The sequence below is a fragment of the Oncorhynchus keta genome, chromosome 24, assembly GCF_023373465.1.
Source record: "Oncorhynchus keta strain PuntledgeMale-10-30-2019 chromosome 24, Oket_V2, whole genome shotgun sequence".
In the NCBI taxonomy this organism is placed as follows: Eukaryota; Metazoa; Chordata; class Actinopteri; order Salmoniformes; family Salmonidae; genus Oncorhynchus; species Oncorhynchus keta.
The window spans coordinates 21,724,874-21,748,889 of NC_068444.1; the positions used below are offsets into that span (position 1 = coordinate 21,724,874).

Sequence of the window (24,016 nt, forward strand, 5' to 3'; positions counted from 1 at the left end):
ATTCTGCAAAAATATCCTCCGTGTACAACGTAAAACACCAAATAATGCATGCAGAGCAGAATTAGGCCGATACCCACTAATTATCAAAATCCAGAAAAGAGCCATTAAATTCTACAACCACCTAAAAGGAAGCGATTCACAAACCTTCCATAACAAAGCCATCACAAACAGAGAGATGAACCTGGAGAAGAGTCCCCTAAGCAAACTGGTCCTGGGGCTCTGTTCACAAACACAAACACACCCTACAGAGCCCCAGGACAACAGCACAATTAGACCCAACCAAATCATGAGAAAACAAAAAGATAATTACTTAACACATTGGAAAGAATTAACAAAAAAACAGAGCAAACTAGAATGCTATTTGGCCCTACACAGAGAGTACACAGCGGCAGAATACCTGACCACTGTGACTGACCCAAAATTAAGGAAAGCTTTGACTATGTACAGACTCAGTGAGCATAGCCTTGCTATTGAGAAAGGCCGCCGTAGGCAGACATGGCTCTCAAGAGAAGACAGGCTATGTGCTCACTGCCCACAAAATGAGGTGGAAACTGAGCTGCACTTCCTAACCTCCTGCCCAATGTATGACCATATTAGAGAGACATATTTCCCCCAGATCACACAGATCCACAAAGAATTCGAAAACATATCCAATTTTGAAAAACTCCCATACCTACTGGGTGAAATTCCACAGTGTGCCATCACAGCAGCAAGATTTGTGACCTGTTGCCACGAGAAAAGGGCAACCAGTGAAGAACAAACACCATTGTAAATACAACCCATATTTATGCTTATTTATTTTATCTTGTGTCCTTTAATTATTTGTACATTGTGTATATATATATATATGTATGTATGTATATATATATATATATATGTATATATATATATATATATATATATATATATATATATATATATAATATGACATTTGTAATGTCTTTACTGTTTTGAAACTGTTGTATGTGTAATGTTTACTGTTAATTTTTGTTGTTTTTCACTTTATATATTCACTTTGTATGTTGTCTACCTCACTTGCTTTGGCAATGTTAACACATGTTTCCCATGCCAATAAAGCCCTTGAATTGAATTGAATTGAATTGAATTGAATTGAAACGAGCTCCGCCTGGGAAAAATCGTTCTGTACGGTCATCCAACTCGGAATTTCAGGTCGGAAACTCAGGCATACTGAATATCACGGAAGTCATGATTTGACCTCGTTTAAAATCGAGTTCCTAGTTGTCATGAAAGCACCAACACCCTTTGCCTGCTGAAATCTAGTACCTACTAGCACTAGAACGCTGAAGCACTGGCATTGTTTGTCCCACTCCGCTCGTCGTAGCTTAATACTCTGTCGCTCATTTTGCTCCACGTAGACTGCACATGCGCACTACACTGGTCACCTGCAAGAAGAGACGAGTGACCAGGAATAATACTAAATACAGGAATTACTTTACAATAAAATACATTTCGCTTGGAAGTAACAACTTCTGGATGAAAAGATGTTCAAGAAACTAAAGCAGCAAAAGATAAATGAGGAGCAATTGCCGCAACGGAATGCGCAGTCACCGCAACAGGCCCAGGTTGGTTTACGAGTTGTCAAACTCAGCTGTTCGAACGAACATGTCATGGTAGCTAGGGCAGAAAGGAGTATTTTGATTTGCCTAGCTAGCTAGATAACTATCGCGCTAGGCTAGTTGGTTTGCTACCTTAACGTTTTCGCTAAAACACAACAACCATAGCCAAATTCAAATGTCTATCTTCCCACTATTCTGCAAAACGACTAATTTGCTAGCTGCTCAGAACCGAAAGTGTGGCGATTCCATAAAATCACGCCAATTCGATACAGTTACGACCAGAAGTGACCCCTTTCGTTGCAGGTTAGAAGAATGCCTAATTATCCTAATCTGCTGCGTAATACCGCGTTAAAAACAACTGGGTACTCGGAAATCTCAGACTTCAGTGTGTTCAAGTCAACTGGGAACATGGACAAAAACGAGCTCGGACTGGGTAAAATCGTTTGAATGGTCCTCCAACTTTCTAGAGTTCTGACCTGAAAATCGCTGACGTCATGATTTTCCGAGTTCCCAGTTGTCTTGAAAGCATCATATGTTCTTTTAACCACTAAAGTATAATAAGAACTCCTAACCTGCTACAAAACAGGTTCTCATTTGGAGAGTGAAGTCCTGTGTAGGTGTTTGAGCAACACTTGGCTGTGACATGAGCAGAGAGGAATGGAAAGGTAGCTAGGGGTGTTAGGAGTTGAGGATGAGATGAGATGAAGTGGAGTGGTAAAAGGTGGAGGTAGAGTAGTGAGAGTAAAGGTTAAGAAGGTTAAGATGAAGCCTGAGGAGCCTTTGCAGGTCTTGTCGGGGGAGTAGTGATGAGCGAGGTTCGGTTTTCAGTGTTGTACTGAGAAGTGGTGTTAAAGGTTTTGGTGAAATTGAATGATGAGGGTAGAGTCATGGCGGTCTGATCGCGTTGGCTTGCTTCTGAAGCTAAGCAGGGTTGGTCCTGGTCAGTCCCTGGATGGGAGACCAGATGCTGCTGGAAGTGGTGTTGGAGGGCCAGTAGGAGACACTCTTTCCTCTGGTCTAAAAAATATCCCAATGCCCCAGGGCAGTGATCGGGGACACTGTCCTGTGTAGGGTGCCGTTTTTCGGATTGGTCGTTAAACGGGTGTCCTGACTCTCTGAGGTCATTAAAGATCCCATGGTACTTATCGTAAGAGTAGGGGTGTTAACCCCGGTGTCCTGGCTAAATTCCCAATCTGGCCCTCAAACCATCACGGTCACCTAATAATCCCCAGTTTACGATTGGCTCATTCATCCCCCTCCACCCCCTGTAACTATTCCCCAGGTCGTTGCTGTAAATGAGAACGTGTTCTCAGTCAACTTACCTGGTAAAATAATGGTCACATTTTTTTTTAAAGGACAGGTGTCTGCTAAAGTTCTTTGTGATGGAAGTTTGGTGGTGTGTATCAATGTTTAACATTTACATTTAAGTCATTTAGCAGACGCTCTTATCCAGAGCGACTTACAAATTGGTGCATTCACCTTATGACATCCAGTGGAACAGCCACTTTACAATAGTGCATCTAAATCTTTTAAGGGGGGTGAGAAGGATTACTTTATCCTATCCTAGGTATTCCTTAAAGAGGTGGGGTTTCAGGTGTCTCCGGAAGGTGGTGATTGACTCCGCTGTCCTGGCGTCGTGAGGGAGTTTGTTCCACCATTGGGGGGCCAGAGCAGCGAACAGTTTTGACTGGGCTGAGCGGGAACTGTACTTCCTCAGTGGTAGGGAGGCGAGCAGGCCAGAGGTGGATGAACGCAGTGCCCTTGTTTGGGTGTAGGGCCTGATCAGAGCCTGGAGGTACTGAGGTGCCGTTCCTCTCACAGCTCCGTAGGCAAGCACCATGGTCTTGTAGCGGATGCGAGCTTCAACTGGAAGCCAGTGGAGAGAGCGGAGGAGCGGGGTGACGTGAGAGAACTTGGGAAGGTTGAACACCAGACGGGCTGCGGCGTTCTGGATGAGTTGTAGGGGTTTAATGGCACAAGGCAGGGAGCCCAGCCAACAGCGAGTTGCAGTAATCCAGACGGGAGATGACAAGTGCCTGGATTAGGACCTGCGCCGCTTCCTGTGTGAGGCAGGGTCGTACTCTGCGGATGTTGTAGAGCATGAACCTACAGGAACGGGGTCATTTAACAGTATGGGAAGGCGCTCAAACTCAAGCAGGTATGTAAACGTGCGGTGGATAGTAGCATGCCGGATCAAACTGGACGGCAGTGGGTGAAGGGAGTTATTACTGAATTTGTTAACGTGAAATATATAAAGGACCACTTGAAGGGAGGCTCTCTTAACATCTTACGGTTGAAATCCCGTTAACGGGATCGATTTGACAACAGCCAGTGAAAGTGCAGGGCGCCAAATTCAAACAACAGAAATCTCTTACTGAAAATTCTTCAAACATACAAGTATTATACACCATTTTAAAGATACTACACTTCTTGTTAATCCCACCACAGTGTCTGATTTCAAAAAGGCTTTATGACGAAAGCATACCATGCGATTATGGTAGGTCAACACAGCCATTTTTCCAGCCAAAGAGAGGAGTCACAAAAAGCAGAAATAGGAAAATGAATCACTAACCTTTGATGATCTTCATCAGATGACACTCATAGGACTTCATGTTACACAATACATGTATGTTTTGTTCGATTAAGTTCATATTTATATCCAAAAATCTCTGTTTACATTGGCGCATTATGTTCAGAAATGTTTTGCTTCCAAAACATCCGGTGATTTTGCAGAGAGCATTTACATTTACATTTAAGTCATTTAGCAGACGCTCTTATCCAGAGCGACTAGCCACGTCAATTTACAGAAATACTCATAAATGTTGATGAAAATACAAGCATTATACATGGAATTAAAGATATACTTCTCCTTAATGCAACCGCTGTGTCAGATTTCAAAAAAGCTTTACGGAGAAAGCACACCATGCAATAATCTGAGTACAGCGCTCCGAGACCAAAACAAGCCATACAGATACCCACCATGTTGTGGAGTCAACAGAAGTCATAAATAGCATTATAAATATTCACTTACCTTTGATCTTCATCGGAATGCACTCCCAGGAATCCCAGTCACACAATAAATGTTTGTTTTGTTCGATAAAGTCCATCATTTATGTCCAAATACCTCCTTTTTGTTTGCTTGTTTAGTTCACAAATCCAAATTCACAAGGCGCAGGCACTTAGTTTAGTTTTGGCCTGCCATATGAGTTCTGTTATACTCACAGACATCATTCAAACAGTTTTAGAAACTTCAGCGTGTTTTCTATCAAAATTGACTAATAGTATGCATATCTTAGCTTCTGGGCCTGAGTAGCAGCTAGAGGCCGGCCGATTATGATTTTTCAACGCCGATTTATTGGAGGGCACACAAAAAAAGCCGCTACCGATTAATCGGCCGATTTAAATCAATATTTTTTGTTTTGCAAGTATATATTCACACACACACACACACACACACACACACACACACACACACACACACACATTTATGTAATAATGTCAATTGCAACAATACTGACTGAACAATGAACACTTTTATTTTAACTTAATAATACATATAGGCTTTTGGAAAGGTGTTCTTAAGGTGATTCCATAGGTTGGTGGTATTTTTTGATTTAGCCATTGCTTACCCCATGCTTACATCTTTATCACAAATAAGACACCTTGCTTTCCCTGGTGCCAATTCCATGTAATAATCCCACGCTGGTGCTCTGCTTTTCTCTGCCATCTGTAAAACACACACACAGCTCTGAAGTGACAATGATACTGAAGATTCTGCTTAGGAGACAAATACTCTCAACTGTTTGAATAAAAATAGAGTTTAAGTTACCTGTGATGAATGTTGAAAACAAAAACTGTCATTTCTATATGCAGGAAATCCTATTTTAATAATGGACATGGTAGGAATTGACTACCAAAGTGCGAGTCATAATTCCTATGACACCTTCTAGCAAAATCTGAAAAGCGGTTCCTTCATTAATTTATTCCATAGGATATTTTTAGATTAACTTAAAATAAGGTCTGTGTTTCGTGTAGGCTTACACCACCTTGCCAATTTTATAACTGTGTAGATATAATAATAAATAATATATGCCATTTAGCAGACGCTTTTATCCAAAGCGACTTACAGTCATGTGTGCATACATTCTACGTATGGGTGGTCCCGGGAATCGAACCCACTACCCTGGCGTTACAAGCGCCATGCTCTACCAACTGAGCTACAGAAGGACCATCCATAGGACAAGGTAACTCTGATCAATATTGGCTAAATATAAGCGAATATCTTTTTTTTTGTCGAGTGGATTTATGAAAATATGTTGACAAACGTTACCTTATCCTAGTGAGATTTACATGGGTATCAAAACGCAGAGGTGGTTTAAGCCTGCACGAAACACAGACCTTATTTGAAGTAGATCAAGACATTCTGTATGGAAGACATGAACGGTAAAATAACGAAGGAACCCCTTTCAAGTTCAGCCGCAAGTTATTACAGGAATTATAACGCGTCGACTATTTCTCTCTAAACCATATACCTTTGACTATTACGAGCCTGCTGCTGCCTACCACCCCTCGGTCAGACTGCTCTATCAAATATCAAATCATAGACTTAACTATAATAAACACACAGAAATACGAGCCTTAGGCCAAATCCGGAAACTATCACCTCGAAAACAAAACGTTTATTCCGTTCCATATTTTATCTAACGGATAGCATCCATGAGTCTAAATATTCCTGTTACATTGCACAACCTTCAATGTTATGTCATAATTACGTAAAATTCTGACAAATTAGTTCGCAAAGAGCCAGGCGGCCCAAACTGTTGCATATACCCTGACTCTGCGTGCAATGAACGCAAGAGAAGTGACACAATTTCACCTGGGTAATGTTGCCTGCTAACCTGGATTTCTTTTAGCTAAATATGCAGGTTTAAAAATATACACTTGTGTATTGATTTTAAGAAAGGCATTGATGTTTATGGTTAAGTACACATTGGAGCAACGACAGTCGTTGATTGTTTTTTTATAAGATAAGTTTAATGCTAGCTAGCAACTTACCTTGGCTTACTGCATTCGCATAACAGGCAGGCTCCTCGTGAGGCAGGTGGTTAGAGCTTTGGACTAGTTAACTGTAAGGTTGCAAGATTGGATCCCCTGAGATGACAAGGTAAAAATCTGTCGTTCTGCCTCGTTCCTAGGCCGTCATTGAAAATGTGTTCTTAACTGACTTGCCTAGTTAAATAAAGGCAAAATCGGCGCCCAAAACTAACGATTTCCGATTGTTATGAAAACTTGAAATCGACACCAATTAATCGGCCATTCCGATTAATCGGTCGACCTCTAATCCAATCTACTCAATACTGCCCCCCAGCCATAAGAAGTTAATGAGGGAAAGCGCCTTCAGATGACACGAGATGGAAAGAAGGTGGATAGCCTGTCAGTGCTACTAAACTTTAAATATCAGATACTGCCAGAAAAACGTAGGATTAGTTATGAGTTATCATGTGCGAGCTTATGTTCCGAAACCATTGTGTTACAATAACTGTCAAAGGTTTGGGTATATGGCGACAGTGTGTATAGGAAAAACGAGATGAGAAGCAGTGAAGGTAGTTCACACACAAACAAGCGGGGAACCTAAAAGAACAGGTATTCCAGGGCAGGTCGGGTTGCAGGTTGGGTGTGATGTAGTGAGCAGAATGGGGGAGAACACAAGACTGGTAGAAGACATGAGCAAGGTTGTTACATTTGTGACAGCAGCAATCAATTGCACATAAAAATTACAATCTAAGACTAAGAAGATTCCGATCATAGTGGAGCAGGCAGTGAAGTATCCTGGGATCACAGGACTGACATGGGAAAATGTACAGGATGACATCAATAAGATTGAGAATCATTCTAGCCAGGAATCATTTATTGGTTAGTTGTCATTATGATGTTAATCCTTCAATGGAATGCCAGAAGTTTGATGGTTAATGGGCAGGAGTTCAAACAACAGTTTCTTGACGAGTTACCAGCCAAACCTGTTGTGATATGTCTCCAGGAGACATAGCTGAAAGCTACTCTAGATTTTTTAAATACAAGGTTATGTTGCAGTCTGTAGAGATAGGGGAGGAGTGGTGTGTGCTACCTTTATAAAGTGGGGGATCCCATATAGGCATGTGGGAGAGGGAGTTGAACAGGAGTATGTAGTGGTTGGGAGGGGGGAATATGCTCATAGTGTAATTTTACAACCCCTGTAAGAGAGTTGTTGGCCCTTGGGAATGTAGAAGGTCAAGATAGAGGATGGGTGATGTGGTGAGGGGATTTTAATGCTCATAGTACGCTCTGGGGAAGGGTACGGATAGATGTAGATGGACAAGTGTTGGAGGAACTACTTGATGAGAAAGGGCTTGAGTCTTAATAACGGCCGGGGAACCAGGATTGACCCAGTAACTGGAAATGAATCTGCTCTGGATCTTACTCTGATCTCAATATTCAATGGCAGGTAGATGTAGTTAGGAGGTTTTGGAGGAATCTACAGGGGGTAGTGATCATTATCCTATCATGTGTACTGTGGGAATGAGGGTGGAAAATTCAGTAGGACATTCCATTTTTTTAATTGAACCTTTATTTAACTAGGCAAGTCAGTTAAGAACAAATACTTATTTACAATGAAGTCCTACACCGGCCAAACCCGGACGACGCTGGGCCAATTGTGTGCCGCTCTATGGGACTCCCAATCATGGCCGGTTGTGATACAGCCTGGATTCGAAACAGGGTCTCTGTAGTGAAACCTCTAGCACTGAGATGCAGTGCCTTAGTCCGCTGCATCACTCAGGAGCACAAATGGATTGGATTGAGGAGATGTATATTTGGGAAAGCGGAGTGGGGTCAGTTTCAGGACTTGAGTGAACAGGAGCTGTCTTAGGTTGATCTCAATTCAGGTATAGAAACAGTGAATGATAGAGTAAGAGGTGCTATAGGAGGGGCTGCAAGCCAAGTGATTCCTATGGGAACAGTAGGGCGAAAGAGTAACTCAGTTCCCTGGTGGACTGAGGAGTGTAGAGGAGCTGTGAAAGGTAGGAAGCTGGCTTTCAGAATGTTGAAAAGGTCCCATAATTTCCAGCACCGGATACAGTGTAAACAAGCACAAGCAGTAGTCAGGAGAATCATTAGGACAGCTAAGAGGTAGGACCACTCCTGTAGGAGAGGTTTAGGGGGTGATTTAGAAGATGAGTAGCGTCAGATGAGATTAGGATCTCCCTGTGCTGAAAAGTGGGGAGATGGTTGCAGTGAGAGAGAGGCAGATGGTAGAGATGTTAGCCCAGGCATTTGTGAAGGTGCACAGCTCAAATAATCTGACAGAAGAGGGGCAGCGTGGGAGAGAGAGGAGGAGGAGAATATCTGGAGGTCCTGGATCAGAGAGCGATGGTGGGGGATGCGTTGAATAGCCCTTTTTATGTGGGCTAAGATGAAGAGAACTTTAGCTAAAGCTGGGGTAGCATCTCCTGGGAGGAGGAGATGTTACATCATGATGGTTCGTCTCAGTGACACTGCAATGGCGAAAGTATTGTGCCTGTACAGTAAGGTGAGGCAGGAAGGGAAACTGCCTGGAAGTTGGAAGCAGCATTCACATCTCATGTATGGAAACATATGGAAAGGATGGTAACAGAAAGGCTGATTTACTTTCGGGAGAGTAGAGGACTAATGTCACCAGACTAAAGTGGGTTCAGAAAAGGCAGGGGAACGATGGATCTTGTACTGTGCCTAGAGTCAGTCATACGGAAGGCACAGGCAAATATGGGGGTGGTAGCTGTTTCCTTTGATGTACAGAAGGCCTGATATGATGTGGAAGGATGTCAGGGGGGTTGATGGAAAGGTTTTCAACTGGATAAGGGTTTTTTCTTTTGGCCGGTCAATAGAAGTGAGGGTGCGGAGCTCTTTGTCAGAAAGCTATGAGGTATATAATGGTAGCCCCCAGGGAACTGTCATTAGTCCTTTGTTCTCTATTATGATTGACAATGTGTTATCCTAGGTGAGACCTGATATTGGGAGGTCATTGTTTGCGGATGACTTTGCACTGTGGAAGAGGGAGAAATATTACCCATACAGCCAGGAAAGTTCAAGAAGCTATTAGTGAAGTTGATCAGTGGTCCCTCAGGTGGGGCTTTGAATTTTCAGTTGAGAAACCACCGGGCGTTTTTTCTACATGAATGTTGGGGAGGAAATATACTTGAAGCTGTATGGAAGGAATCTGGAGAGAGTGGGAGGGTTTAGGTTGCTGGGGGTCTGGTTTGACACTCAAATGACATGGACAGAGTATATTAATAACAGTAGTTCTCAAAGGAAAGACAATATTGAATGTGATGCGTTGCCTGTCAGGAATGGAGTGGGAGTGGGGGGGGGGGCAGATAGAATGGTGTTAAATGCTTTATATAGTGCTGTTAATGTCATCACTGGATTATGGAAGTGTAGCATATGGATCAGCAGCTCGGACATCTTTAAAACATAAAAAAAGGAAGAAAAAATAAGATAGATGTAATCCAGGGCCAATCCCAAAGAATATGTTGTGGGGCACTCAGGACCTCCCCGGTGGCAGCGATGCAGGTAGAGTTGAGAGAGTTGCCGTTGAAGTTAAGACAACTAACCATGACATATTGGGTAAATATACAAGGACATAAGGTTACACATCCAAATAAAAGGTACTCCTATGGTGCTGGGAACACTAACAAAATCCGAATACAAGTTTTGGGTGGATAGTCATTGGCATGGCTAGAGAGATGGGGTTGTTTGGGAGGGAGTTTAGCCTTTCTGTGGTTCTTCCTGCTATCCCACCTTGGTTGCTCCCTCAGCCAGCGATAGATTTAGGATTGCTTGAGAAGGTAAGAGCTATTGAGGAAAGAGTAGATTTAGTTGTAAGTGAACAGTTTAAGAACACAATACTATGCTTTCTTGAATATATTCACATATGGATCTAAGGACCCCAAACAGCTTTTAGTCTTCCTGAGTTTAAGGTGGCAGTGACAAAAAGCAACGGATCATTTATCTGTTTACACAATGGAGTTGATGACCATAATCTTGGCTGCAGAGTGGGGGGGGGGTGAGGCCAGGCAGGGTACTTATCTGCTCTGATTCCTGATGAGCTTAAAATCATTTGTGTCTCGGAGCAGACAGATGTATTGTATGAGGTTTTGCAGTGCTTGTATAGGGTAAAACAGATGGGGATATTTGTGATGTTCCTCTGGGTACTAGCTCATGTGGGAGTATAATTATTATTTCTTATTTTGTTGATATATATGTTTTTTAAACATAACCTTTGTTTAACTAGGCAATTCAGTTAAGAACAAATTAGTATTTTTAATATTGCCAAGCAGGTTCTTAAACATCCTAATGTTGAGATGGAATTGTCAGTCAGTAAAGCAGAAGCCAAGGGGTTGGTTAAAAACAAATGGCAAGAGTTGTGGAAAAGGGAGGGAAAGGAAGACACCTGTCTAAGGTTCAGGAAAAGGTGGGGGCAGGGAGGTCCTCAGGCTGAGCGACAAGGGAGGATAGTGTAATCGCAAGGCTTCGACTGGGACACACAAGGCTCAATAGTACATTGCAATTGGTGGGGACATATCCAACTGGAAGTTGTGATCCTTGTCAGGAGGAGCTGGAGACAGTGGAACACGTTCTATTTCAATGCCAGAAATATGGGAGGAAAAGGGAGCGATTGTTATTATATTATTATAAGCACGACAAGCGTTTGTGTAAGTTTATCGATTCCATAAAGATTATTTGTATACCCAAAATACCTCTGTTTGTTGGTCATGTTATGTTCAGAAATCCACCGGAAATAGCGGTCACGACAACGACTAAAAAAAATCAAAATTATATCCATAATATCGACAGAAACATGGCAAACGTTTTTATAATCATCTCAAGGTGTTTTTCAAATATCTATTCGATAATATATCAACTGGGACAATTGGCTTTTCAGTAGGAGCGAGAGGAAAAATGACCACCTCTGACTTTTACGCAAGAATCACTCTGAGAGCCCTCAGCTGGCCACTTACTCAATGTAGTCGTTTACACTCATTCTTCAATATAAAGGCATGAAACTACGTCAAAATGCTGTAGGCACCTTAGGGAATACGTAGAAAAAGGAATCTGGTTGATATCCCTTTCAATGGCCAATAGGGGTGCATAGGAACACAACGGTTTCAAAATAAGAGGCACTTCCTGAGTGTTTCGCCTGCAATATCAGTTCTGTTATACTCACAGACAATATTTTGACAGTTTTGGAAACTTTAGTGTTTTCTATCCTAAGCTGTCAATTATATGCATATTCTAGCATCTGGTCCTGAGAAATAGGTTTACTTTGGGAATGTTATTTTTCCAAAAATAAAAATGGTGTCCCCTAGTTTCAAGAGATTTAAGTTGGTTGCCAACCGCTATAAAAAAAATCCACAGAAGAAGAAAGGGCCTCCTGAATGGCGCAGAGGTGTCACTAAAGCAGCGGGTTTGATCCTAGGCTGTGTCACTGCCGGCCTTGACCAGAAGACCCATGAGGCGGTGCACAATTGGCCCTGCGTCGTCTGGGTTAGGGGAGGGTTTGGCCGGCCGGCTCCTTGTGGCGGGCCGGCGCCTGCAAGCTGACTTAGGTCACCAGTTGGACAGAGTTTCCTCCATTGGTGCGGCTAGCTTCTGGGTTAAGCGAGCAGTGTGTCAAGAAGCAGTGTGTCTTGCCAGGGTCGTGTTTTAGAAGACGCATGGCTCTCGACCCAACTCCATAGCGGAGTTGCAGCAATGGAACAAGACTGTAACTACCTATTGGGCATCATGAAAATGTGGAGAAATGGGTAAAAGTACAACAAAGAAAGATAGAAGAATGCTACGAAAAGTCACTTCTGGTCGTAGATGTATTGAAGTGTTGTGTTTTTATGGAGTCGTGTCTGAGCAGCTTCGAACCAAAGTCTAGCTAGCTAGCTAGGCTAATCTATCTAGGCTAATCTAAGCTAAAACACAATAACAGAACAATAATCATAGTTTTGTCTACATTTAATCAAACAAGTGTAGCTGTCTGTGGAACCATTACATTTGTCCCAGCCAGCCAGATCATCTTTAAATAATTGATTGACTGGACTTGTTAGTAGTACTGTAGCTACAGTTCCTTGTAAATGTCTAGCCAGTTAGCTGGTGGCTTCATTTGGCAGCTCCATGCATGTCACTCCTACTGGATAATCATTTCATTTTAACCCATGATGTCTGTGTATCTCAAGGTAATATTTTTTCCATAGTCTGTGTCAATATAACCTGTCTGTCAAGCTGGCAATGTTTACAGAAAATAGTAGCCTATTGTTTAGTAAGGGTAGCTTGGTCTTTTAGTGAGTCAACACTAGAATCTTACCTAAAGATAGCCAAGGAAAAAAACAATGTTATCTAGCTTTAACAGATGCATATTTATTGTGTAGAGTGACATCCTTACTCTGTGGACTTGAACATGTTGGAAAAATGTGTTGTTTATATCATGATAAATATCAATAATTTTCCCTAAGATGGGCCCTGGAGAGAGACGTAGCAGCCACACACACCCCTCCCTGCACCAAGATACCTCAGCCTCACCTAGTGATAGAGAGGTAAGACATGAGCCTCAATGATGTATGTAATATCATCTGACCTACACTACAGTCTTCTGTTGATGTGCTTTGGCTCTACACTGCAACTTGTGCAGACAGGAGAAATTGGCCTACAGTATGCGCACTGCCTTCTTAGAATCACTTTCTTTATAAGGATTGCTTGAAATAATGTTATATTAGTCCTAGATCTTACGCTTCGGGCTAGTTTCTCTGAAACATATGAAGCCTAGTCCTGCCTAGCCTACAAAACACTTTCAATTGAGGTTCTAGAAACTAAGATTAATCTGTGTTCAAGAAACTGTCCCTCATCATTAAACATAGATGATATGTGTATGTCCCAAAGCCCTGTTTACCTTCTCTTCCTCCAACACCTCTTGGATTGATGACTTAGGCCAGGGCTCTTCAACACGGGTCCCGGAGGGCCTAAAAACTTCTGTTTTTCACCCTCTCCTTCGAATCAGGGACTGATTCAGACGTCGGACACCAGGGGCCGCCTCATTTATCAATATTACGTATATGCTATTCTAAAATACTACATCCGAACAGAATTTAGAATGTTCGTACGAATAGAATAAGGGTGATTTATCAAATAATCCTATGAGCCTCATACGCACACCGGTAGGAAGTAACTATCATGGAAATTCGAACCAAAAAGAAGAGAGACTGTAGATTCTTCAAACAACAACTTGGAGCAGTTAACAATTACTCAATCGTGCAGAGTTAAGGGCCCAATGAACAGAGTTGGGTTTCAGCTTTTATAGGAAAGTACAATGTCTTTGTTTACGTGGTGGTGAGCAGATGTGTGGAAACAGGTGTGGGAACATGGTGTAAAAGGTGATTTGCTTGTCTGTGCAGATTAAGATAGTTGACGTTGCCACAGCTCACACCATTGTCTGTTCCTTCCTGCACGTTTCCACACAGCTGAGTTCCTGCCGATAGTAAAACATGGGATTTGTCACATGCTGCGGTCGCACCCAAACGGCTCTTAGCTATACACCCAGTGTTATGACTAAGACACACAGACACGTTTGTATCAGTAAAAAAACACTAACAAATAACAATAGATCGTTCTCTTAAGTGAAATGTTTAATTAGTCATTTTCCCCCACATAATCATTGATAAATACCAATTGTTCTCAGTGCTCGTGCACTGATATATGGTCAAATTCCCCCCTTTAAAGCCTGTGGGGAATATACAACGAGGTGAGGTGATAGTGTCAGAGATTGATTACAACCAAAAGTTGTTATTTGACTCGCTCAGTCGTTGACCAGTACAAATAAAAACATGGCAACAAAGAGAACACCATTAAGACAATGAGTTGCTTTAGCAATGGCAAATCTACTTCAAATGAGTAGGCAACACTCACCAATAAGCCATCCATCCTCGACATCTCCCTCCTGTAGACGTTTAAGCCAATATTGCTTTCATGCAGAATGAAAGAGTTGTGCGTACCATCACATTCAGCAATGTCTTTTGCGAGTCATATAGCCTATCACCTGCACATTAAGAGTGGATGCCTTCACATACAGTACCAAAAGTCAAAGGTTTGGACACACCTACTCTTTCAAGGGTTTTTCTTTATTTTTACTATTCATTGTAGAATAATAGTGAAGACATCAAAACTATTAAATAACATGTATGGAATCATGTAGTAACCAAAAAAGTGTTAAACAAATCAAAATATATTTAAGATTTTAGATTCTTCAAAGTAGCCGCCCTTTGCCTTGATGACAGCGTTGCAAGGGTGGCTACTTTGAAGAATCTCAAATTTAAAATGCGGCGTTCATATTTGGGAACCCATTGATGCAAAGAAAATCCTCTTGACTTCAACCTGTTGTGCGATGGTGTATGGAAATTGTATGTTAGTTTGTTTTGCTGCTGATTTGCATTCAAAACATTGTCTCATCGAGGGCTGTGAGATGCCGCTCAGCAAGCTCCCGCTAAAAAGTGTCTGTTGCCAAAAACCCGAGGGTGGATGGCACTTGGATGTGCACCGGAATGGCATGTCTTTGCCTTTTTAAAGTAGGTCTTAAATCCTTGCAAAAATCTTATAAGATTGGCTCATCTGATATAATTTCCCAAAATCAATCTGTACTTTTTATAATAATAATAATTGCAGAAAAAGTCCCACCTGTCTCTGAAAAACACCTTCTCTGCTAAATGCAGCATGTGACAAATCTTCCAACAGAGCAAGATCAACCTAATTCGATTTCCCATAATCAAATATTTTTTTTGTATTTCAACAATGGTTTCACTTTCACGTGCCTCTAATTTAACAAATTACTGTAGTTTATATGGATTATTATCGTAACAAATGCACTGATGAGGTCAGATGATATGCCTGTCAATATATGTTGCATGAATTCACAATGGAAATACAATGAAACTGAAAATTGTTCAGACATTTTCAAGATATATTTTCCCCATTCTACGCTTGACAAGCAGCAGTTCTCTTATTCCACCACTTGGCATGGCTGTGTCTAAATTTACACACACTCTCAAGCAAACGTTCATATTGATAAATCTCACTTTCCGTGGAAATGATCCCACATATGGTTTATGCACAGATTTGTGCATTTGCATGATTGATAAATAAGGCCCCAGGTGAGTGCAGTTTGCTACCATATGTGTTTCGGCCCTCCAGGACCTGAGTTCAAGAGCCCTGACTTAGGCCTATGTCTGCAGTGCTTCCAGAGGACTACGCCGCCATGCTCTGCTGCATCATAAAACTGCCCTAATGCATATCCAAAGGTTTAAAGTTTCTGGAGCCTCACCCAAAAGATAAGCTGTTCAACCAGTATCATCCCTTAAGTCTCAGCCCTGCATCGATTTAAAGCTGATTAAAACAAACCATGACCAACATGGATGGAGGCAATTTAGCCTAATTAGTGCAAATTGTGGACTAAGTAAATTGCGGACCTGCTTAATTTCAATCACTTATTAGACCTGAAAACTAGGTTTTTATCCAATAAATTACCAAATGAATAGGGTTAAGAAATATTTCCACTATTGAAAAGAAGCTAAACCTTTTTGACTGTCTTCAAGTCCTAGCCAATTGTTTTTAGTTTTTATTGTTCAGGTCTTGGATAGTACTTCAATTAATTCCATGGGTGAACCACAATGTGTTGGCATGCCAAGTTTTTTTTCTAATGACCTCTGCCTTTGGAATGTAGCCTAAACAAGTGAAGTGACGTGTTCTCAGGTAGACTGCTCTGAAGAAGTAGCCTAGGCCATTATGCAGCAATTAGGCTACAGTCAATCATCGCCTGAAGACTGCTGGTGGAGCTGATCTATTGACACAGACTTTTAACTTTAGTTAAGGTGTAGGTGGATGGATCTCAATGAATGGCAATATATACAACAGCATTTTGATATTAGGACTTTGACTTATAGTGTTTTGTACAGTAAATCCAATTTGGCATATCCATGTCGTCAGATTAAAAAAACAAAAACATTTTTACCAAAGATCATAGGCTAAACAACTTTATTTTCAACACATCCATTTCAAAATCCGTTGTAAGAAATAAGCTACCTCAGCAAATAATTGATTGATTCCGCATTTTAAATCTCAATTCAAGCCGAAGATATTCACCAACCAAATCCAGCCTGAGGTAGTGAATTGTAGGCTAGACGTTTCAGGCTTCCAGCCCTTTGACAGCACCCGGCTTTATCATCTCCCCTGAAAGACGGCCATCCCCACTATATGGCTTCAGATAGCCTAGAGGCATCTTCTTCCTCCTCATCGTATTCAAATCATCTCTAGCTCACCGTCAGCTCCAGCCTTTACTCCTTTGACTTCACTGTTTCTGTGCCCCACAAAAATGTAGGCAAATTAGCCTCATAAAAATGTTTAGCTTAATGATGACTTGGACATCCTCGTTTAAAAGATAAGATGTTAACATTTAGGCCTAGCTTTCTATCAATCTCATGAAAGGCTATTTCACAATGGAGGACACAGATACTAGGATGTCAAATTCAGTAAATACCACATCGCCCTAATGTTGATTGGGTGTTCTTTCCATCTTTCCTTTCTCTCTGTCTCTCTTTGACCAGTCTTTCGCTCTCTCTGTTTTTTCTCTGTCTCTTTGTCAGATTCTCTCACTTTCGTTTTCTCTCTCTGACCAGTGTCTCTCCAGAGAATCTGGGCAGAGACTACACTCTCCTCAGCGCTGTTTCACTCACTCTCATGGTGTTGTTGTTTTTCTCATTGCTCTCTGTCCCCCCCCTCATCTGTCGTCCCGTTGACACACTGACCTTTGACCTGGGGTCAGGTGCTGGCCGGGATGATAGCCGAACCTGCTTTTCTCTCTGAGTATACTATCTTTGCTCTGGACCAATCAAAGCCACCCCCCAAAGCACCTCAGGCTCAGGTTGCTCAGGTAGCCAGTGCGGTGAGTTCGGTTCGCCCCCCTCACACCCACCCCTGCCTCCTCTCCTCTTCCTGCCCCTCTCGTTTTCCTTTCCTCGCTCCTGGGTAGAGGGTAGAGGAGCTGGCCTGCTGTTTAGAACCAGTGAAGACTGCTTGCACCCTGCTCTCTCTGTCATTTCCTCCTCCTTATCTGTTTTCTTTGATGTTCGTAACTTGAAGGCATCTCACCACCACCTAACCTTGCATCTAATCCCTTGGGAGTGATTGTTGGTTTGTAAATGTGACTGTTGGGATAGAAGCTTGTTGTGCTTTCTTCAGTATGCCAGTTTGTTGTTATCCAATAGTCTCTCTTTCAGTTGTCTCTGATTTGACAGAAAAGGATGTTATCCCGATTCCCCTTTGTCTTTAGTTATCCTTTATAGTTGCTTGCCCCTGAAACCCTACCAACCTCCTGTATTGTTAACTATAGATTTTATTCCCTTCCTCGTTCCCACTTCTCACCCCAAACGTCTTCTGTTTGGAGAGTTTATAGTCATGCGATTCACCTCCGGACCTTCTCTACTTAGCTTGCATAGTTGAAGCTTTTCCTAGAGCCATGAAAGATTTTCCTTTATTTCATTTTATACATATTTACCCTTCTTAATATAATTGATTAGTAGTGAAACAAACAGCCCATCCAACAAAACAATACCCTTCCAATTGGTGTTGAGTGACATATTTATATTAAAAAAGATCGTACACCAAAACAACCAAGCTGGTGTTGGGAACTAGAATAATGCAGGGGGAACTAGAATAATGCAGGGGGAACTAGAATAATGCAGGGGGAACTAGAATAATGCAGGGGGAACTAGAATAATGCAGGGGGAACTAGAATAATGCAGGGGGAACTAGAATAATGCAGGGGGAACTAGAACTAGAATAATGCAGGGGGAATTAGATTAATGCAGGGAATTAGATTAATGCAGGGGGAATTAGATTAATGCAGGGGGAACTAGAATAATGCAGGGGGAACTAGAATAATGCAGGGGGAACTAGAATAATGCATTCCTATTCCTCCTCACTTCATCTATTGAAATACAATTGGAAAATACCACACAATACATTGGTCTCAATCTCATGCTCTTAAAATAGACCAAGTTGTCCCCCCTGAAACATTTAGCTAGCCAGCAGGGTTGGGGTTGACATTCCAATTGACTTCCTGAATTGAAATGGAATTGACCCCACAGACAGACTAGGCTACAGGCTAGATTGCTGTTGAAAAACAGAGCACAATGGGCTGGCTAGCCTCATCTGTCTGTCTGGAGGATTTACACATGATCTGCATTTAGAGATGGACTTAATCCTTCTCTAGGCTGTCACCACACTCATCTAGAATTAACAAGTTATCTTTACTCATTCTGTGTCTATTACTTTTATTACATGTTTTATTTTTCTATATTTTCTTTCTTTCTGCATTATTGGGAAGGGCCCGGGACCATTTAACAAAATATCATCACTCTTCACCTGACTATAATATAGTATGTGTTTTACTATAACTGTGGAATCAACAGATATTGCAAATGATAGGCTATTTATTTAAATAATAGGTACTGACTCAGAGATATGTTACTATTTTGAGCAATGTTAAGTTGGAATCACGTCCTAATATTAGCCCATAAATGTAGTCTGTGTGTGCCCATGTGTGTTTGTACAAAACATTTAACTTGAAAGTAAATGGTAAATGTGCTTTTTTATAAACACGCAGCCTACTTGTTCCTCATAACTGCAGAGAGCTGTTCAGTTTAACACACTGACATCCTAACCTGTCCTTAGCCCTCTTGGAGTCCTCTAGCAGCTAACCTATTAGCCTAGTTTCTTATTGTGTTTGAGTGCAGAGACTGCAGACGTTCTCTGGGCGAGCAGCTTTCCTGTTAGCCTAGTTTTTTTTCTGTGTTTGAGTGCAGAGACTGCAGACATCCTCTACTTCTGACCTTGAAACACAGTACCAGTGTAGCTCTGCTTTCCACCACCTGGTGTCTGGAAGCCAAGCCAGGCTGGCATAGTTGTCTGTTGACACAGTATCGTTAGTCATCTGTTGGCTTGGTACAACTGCAGAGGGGAAAATATGATGTGTCCTGAATGTCAGGGATGCACCCTATTCCCAACAAATGGAATACATAGTGCCCTATGTAGGGAACACAGCCTACATCCTTCTGTTTGGCTACATATCCCTTTATATGCCCTGCCAGATTGTGTTCAACTACAGAGACTATGGCACATGTTGCTGGTACACTAGCCTGACTGACTGTCTGACACTACCACCATACCAGTACTGTTGTCATCTGCTAAAGATAACCCTTACAAACCTGCCCTGGTACATCCTGCTCCAGCACTACACTGCTTATACCTATCCAGCCCCCTTAGATCTGCCAACATCATTGTCAGTACGGTTAGTCATCATGCCTTGGCCAGTGGCCTGACAGACTGTGTACAACAACTAAAACTAGGCTGCTGGTTAATGATGCCACTGCCAGTCTTCACATCCAGTGAGTGACAGTACTGTTTTCCTCCTTTGTGTGCCATGTCTGCACACACAGCCTAACCTAAACAGCATCTTGGAATGACTGTTTGGGTGTAGTTGTAGGCAGCCTTCACAGTCTGGTTTGTAGGGGTGGGGATGGGTTGTGTCTAGACATTATTAGGCCATGTATAATTCATTGATTGAGAGCAAGTCAGGCCTGTTTTCCACTACTCTGAGCATCTCACTCAGCCACTCTGGGGCTCTTCCCTTTGTCTGCCTGTAAGGTAGGGTTAGGGGGCATTGGTTTGACCTACAAACACTCACACTCAGATCCAAAGTCAAATGAAATGACTTGTTGTTGTAGTCAAAGCAGACCCTGCTGCTTTGTAGCCTCACAGCAAACCAGACACATTGTGAAATGTATCCCTTCTCATCAGTCTCAAATTGCAACCTCAAACTCCCATAATACATTTGTATAGAGGTTTTCATTTGTTGAATCATAATTTATTAATATTTTTTATACTTTGCGATGGGTGTATAACTCTGTCTGTAATACGTTTGTTTCATGTGTAAGTGTGCTCTCAACATTTCTTTGTAACTGAGACAGCTCCTTGACTGGTATCACTGGTCGGATTTAAAGATCACACTTGCAGAAAACCCCTTGCTTTTCTTATCTAGTATCAATGTTACTCAAAGGAGGGGAGGAAACTGTTAACAAGCTTACAAGTAGGCCAACAACTGGGTCGTGTTCTGTAGCAAAATATTTAAAAACCTTTTTAAAACTGAAGATGACAATTTCAGGCAACCCCTCCCTCTTTCAGTCCATTTTCTTCTGTTTGGTGGCTGATGCACCAAACTCTGATCTTTTCTATAACCAACCAGCCAGGCTACCCAGCTAATGTTCACAACAACACTACTACACCTGTCTTTACTATGTTCTAGTTAACCTACAATAACACCCTGCTGCAGTGATCCACAGCAATGCCAAACCTTTGACATTCAACCTCTTCATCTACTGGCTCTTCTAATCAAGTTTGACTGTTTGTTTTGACCTAATGGCTGCTGTGTAGACAAATGCCTACCAGTTGTAGTTTAATGGCTACTAGCTGTAGATCTATTTGAACTCCTATCTGTTCTGTTACTGTATTTTGTACAGTAGAGATGCCTTCTATCTTGTAATTTAACCCCTCTGTTTAATCCAATTTTGCATGAGGGTACCCAACTACAGTACCCATAAGTCCCTGCATTGCTCCTGTCCAAGCAATACTAATATTCAGAGCCATGTATATTAGATGGCTCTGCTAATATTGCTTGATCCTATACAGAGTAATCAAGGTGTAGCGGTACTGTGCACGATGGCTGGGTGTGGGACATATGGAAGACTAACAGGTCCAGGTACCAGGGCTGCGTCTGAAATTGCACCCTATTCACTATGGCCCCTATATAGTGCACCACTTTGTCACCAGGGCCCATAGTCAAAAGTAGTGGTCAAAAGTATTGCACTACAGTATATGGGGAATAGTGTTCCATTACAGACCCAGCCCTGGTTAAACCAGGACCTAGGTTGTTCTAACCTCTCTCTCCTGCCTCCTGCTATAGAGTGGCAGGAGAAGTGCCACAGGATCACCTAGAGGAAGCATCAATGGAGATGGGAGGGCTTCTCCTCAGGCAAGTTACCTCATTCTCCTAACACCTTTCTCTGGCTTTTCTGTTTCCATTTAAATGTGGTTATTGATGTGTTCTGAAGAGGTCTTAAAGCAACTAAGAATACAAGTTAAGAGATGCTATGCCAGTTAGGCCTAATCAGCTGCAGAGGAAGATGCATTCTGATAAATGTGCCATTTGGATAGAGTCTAGGCCTAACAAAAGGAGTGGTTTAGTTGATTATCTTTAACCCATGCATGTGGAAACACGCATTCATATCCCACATGTCTCTAGCTATCTATGTACATTCCCATGTGTTTCAGTTCAATATAGTTGACTGCCATCTGGAAATGAATAACTTAAAGTAATACACTCTCCTGTCCATCCTCATACAGAGAGAAGAGCCCCAGTCGTTTGCCCAGAAGCTACAGCTCCGCGTCCCCTCTGTGGAGTCTCTCCTCCTCCGCGGTGCCAGCCGGGCCGAGGGCCTCTTCCGTTCCCCATCTAAAGAGAGCCTGAACCGCAGCCCCTCTCTCAATTCCCTCACCCCCCTGGGGGAGAATGAGCCCCTGGCCTCCCCCTCTGCCACCTCAGCCTACGACCCTCCATCAGACATCGAGAGTGAGGCAGAGGAGTCGTATGGTAGCCCTGAATCCCTGCCGGCCCTGTCTAAAGAACAGCTGATCCATCGGCTACACAGGGTGGAGAAGAGCCTGGGGAACTACAGAGGGAAATACTCAGAGGTGGGGTCATGAGACACTACAGCAGTGGTACTGCATGGTACATCCTTTAGTGAGGCTTGTGGAAATCAGTCTCAAAAGAAATCAGTGTAATCACTAAATAATTATCAGGTAAAATGACCAGTTCAGCAAGTCATTCCGAACGGCTAAAACAGGGAGGTGGCCTGCTGTATGTCTACAATACACCTCTATGGGATGTACAAGTCACTATGATCAGTCTTCTCTCGCTCATCCAGTTGGTCTCAAATTCAGATGACCAGAGTATGGAGTTGGCCTGATATGCATACAGTGCATTCGGAAAGTATTCAGATCCTTTGACTTTTTACTCATTTTGTTACATGCCTTATTCCAAAATGGATGAAATAAAAATAAAAATCCTCATTGATCTACACACTACCCTATCATGACAAAGCGAAAACCAGTTTTACGAAATGTTTGCAAATGTATTAAAAATAAAACACAGAAATACCTTACTTGCATAAGTATTCAGACCCTTTGCTATGAGACTCAAAATTGATCTCCGATGCATGATGTTTCCATTGATTACACAGTGTTGTACGAGATCTTAAGTTTCTTGGCAATTTCTCACATGGAATAGCCTTCATTTCTCAGAACAAGAATAGACTGACGAGTTTCAGAAGAAAGTTCTTTGTTTCTGGCCATTTTGAGCCTGTAATCGAACTCACAAATGCTGATGCTCCTGATACTCAACTAGTCTAAAGAAGGACAGTTTCATTGCTTCTTTAATCAGGACAACAGTTTTCAGCTGTGCTAACATAATTGCAAAAGGGTTTTCTAATGATCAATTAGCCTTTTAAAATGTTAAACTTGGATTAGCTAACACAACGTGCCAACACAACGTGCTTTGTCACTATGGAGGATTGTGTGTAGATTGATGAGGGGGGAAATTATTTAATCAATTTTCAAAATAAGGCTGTAATATAACAATGTGGAAGTCAAGGGGTCTGAATACTTTCTGGATATACTGGATATCTCTGTGTACAGCTATATGTGATTTACCTTTCTAACCATTCTCCTTCTCTCTCTGTGTGTGTCTGTCTCTCTACAGTTGGTCACTACCTACAGAACAGTCCAGAGAGATAAGGAGAAGACCCAGGTGATTTTCATAAACCACCTCAACACCAGATTACATATAGTGATGCTCTGTACTATTGGGAGGATGGAGGAACGCTTTTATCCACACTCACTGAATGCTGATGAAGTCTTTTCTGCTTTTCTCCTCAGGCCATTCTCAGTCAGAGTCAAGACAAAGCTCTCCGTAGGATAGGGGAGTTGAGAGAGGTACGAGTATGACCATGAACAACATATGTTTCTGTTAAATACCAGTATATGTCTGTACTATTTTTTGTCTTACTATCCCTATCAAAATACTGTCTACGGGGTCTTATTTTACTCTGTTATGACCCATTACTCTCTCTGAACTCAAAAGCTTTTAGGATGCAGGCAACCACTGAGTCACAGCATTAGGTGTGGAAGTCCTGAAATCTTTCTGTCCTGACCCAAAAAACAGGAGCTGAGCCAAAGGAAGGAAGTCAAGAGCAGTAGGTTAGCTAAGCCAAGGAAGGAGCAGT

General features: G+C 42.0%; 2 protein-coding genes across 2 annotated transcripts; both read left to right on the forward strand.

Moving 5' to 3' along the window:
* The first annotated feature begins 1,117 nt into the window (after positions 1–1,117).
* Positions 1,118–22,065, forward strand: LOC127911414 (golgin subfamily A member 4-like). Its single transcript, XM_052477967.1, has 4 exons — positions 1,118–1,583; positions 13,091–13,171; positions 17,443–17,562; positions 21,640–22,065. Exons 1-4 carry the CDS (start codon positions 1,503–1,505, stop codon positions 21,760–21,762), a joined length of 405 nt encoding a protein of 134 aa, XP_052333927.1. The 5' UTR covers positions 1,118–1,502; the 3' UTR covers positions 21,763–22,065.
* On the forward strand, positions 22,059–23,738 carry LOC127911468 (golgin subfamily A member 4-like; the record flags this gene model as incomplete). The annotated part of the gene is made up of 3 exons (XM_052478424.1): positions 22,059–22,427; positions 23,494–23,541; positions 23,670–23,738. Coding segments are annotated over 3 exons (486 nt in total), but the record flags the coding sequence as incomplete, so codon positions are not given.
* Positions 23,739–24,016: the final 278 nt, after the last annotated feature.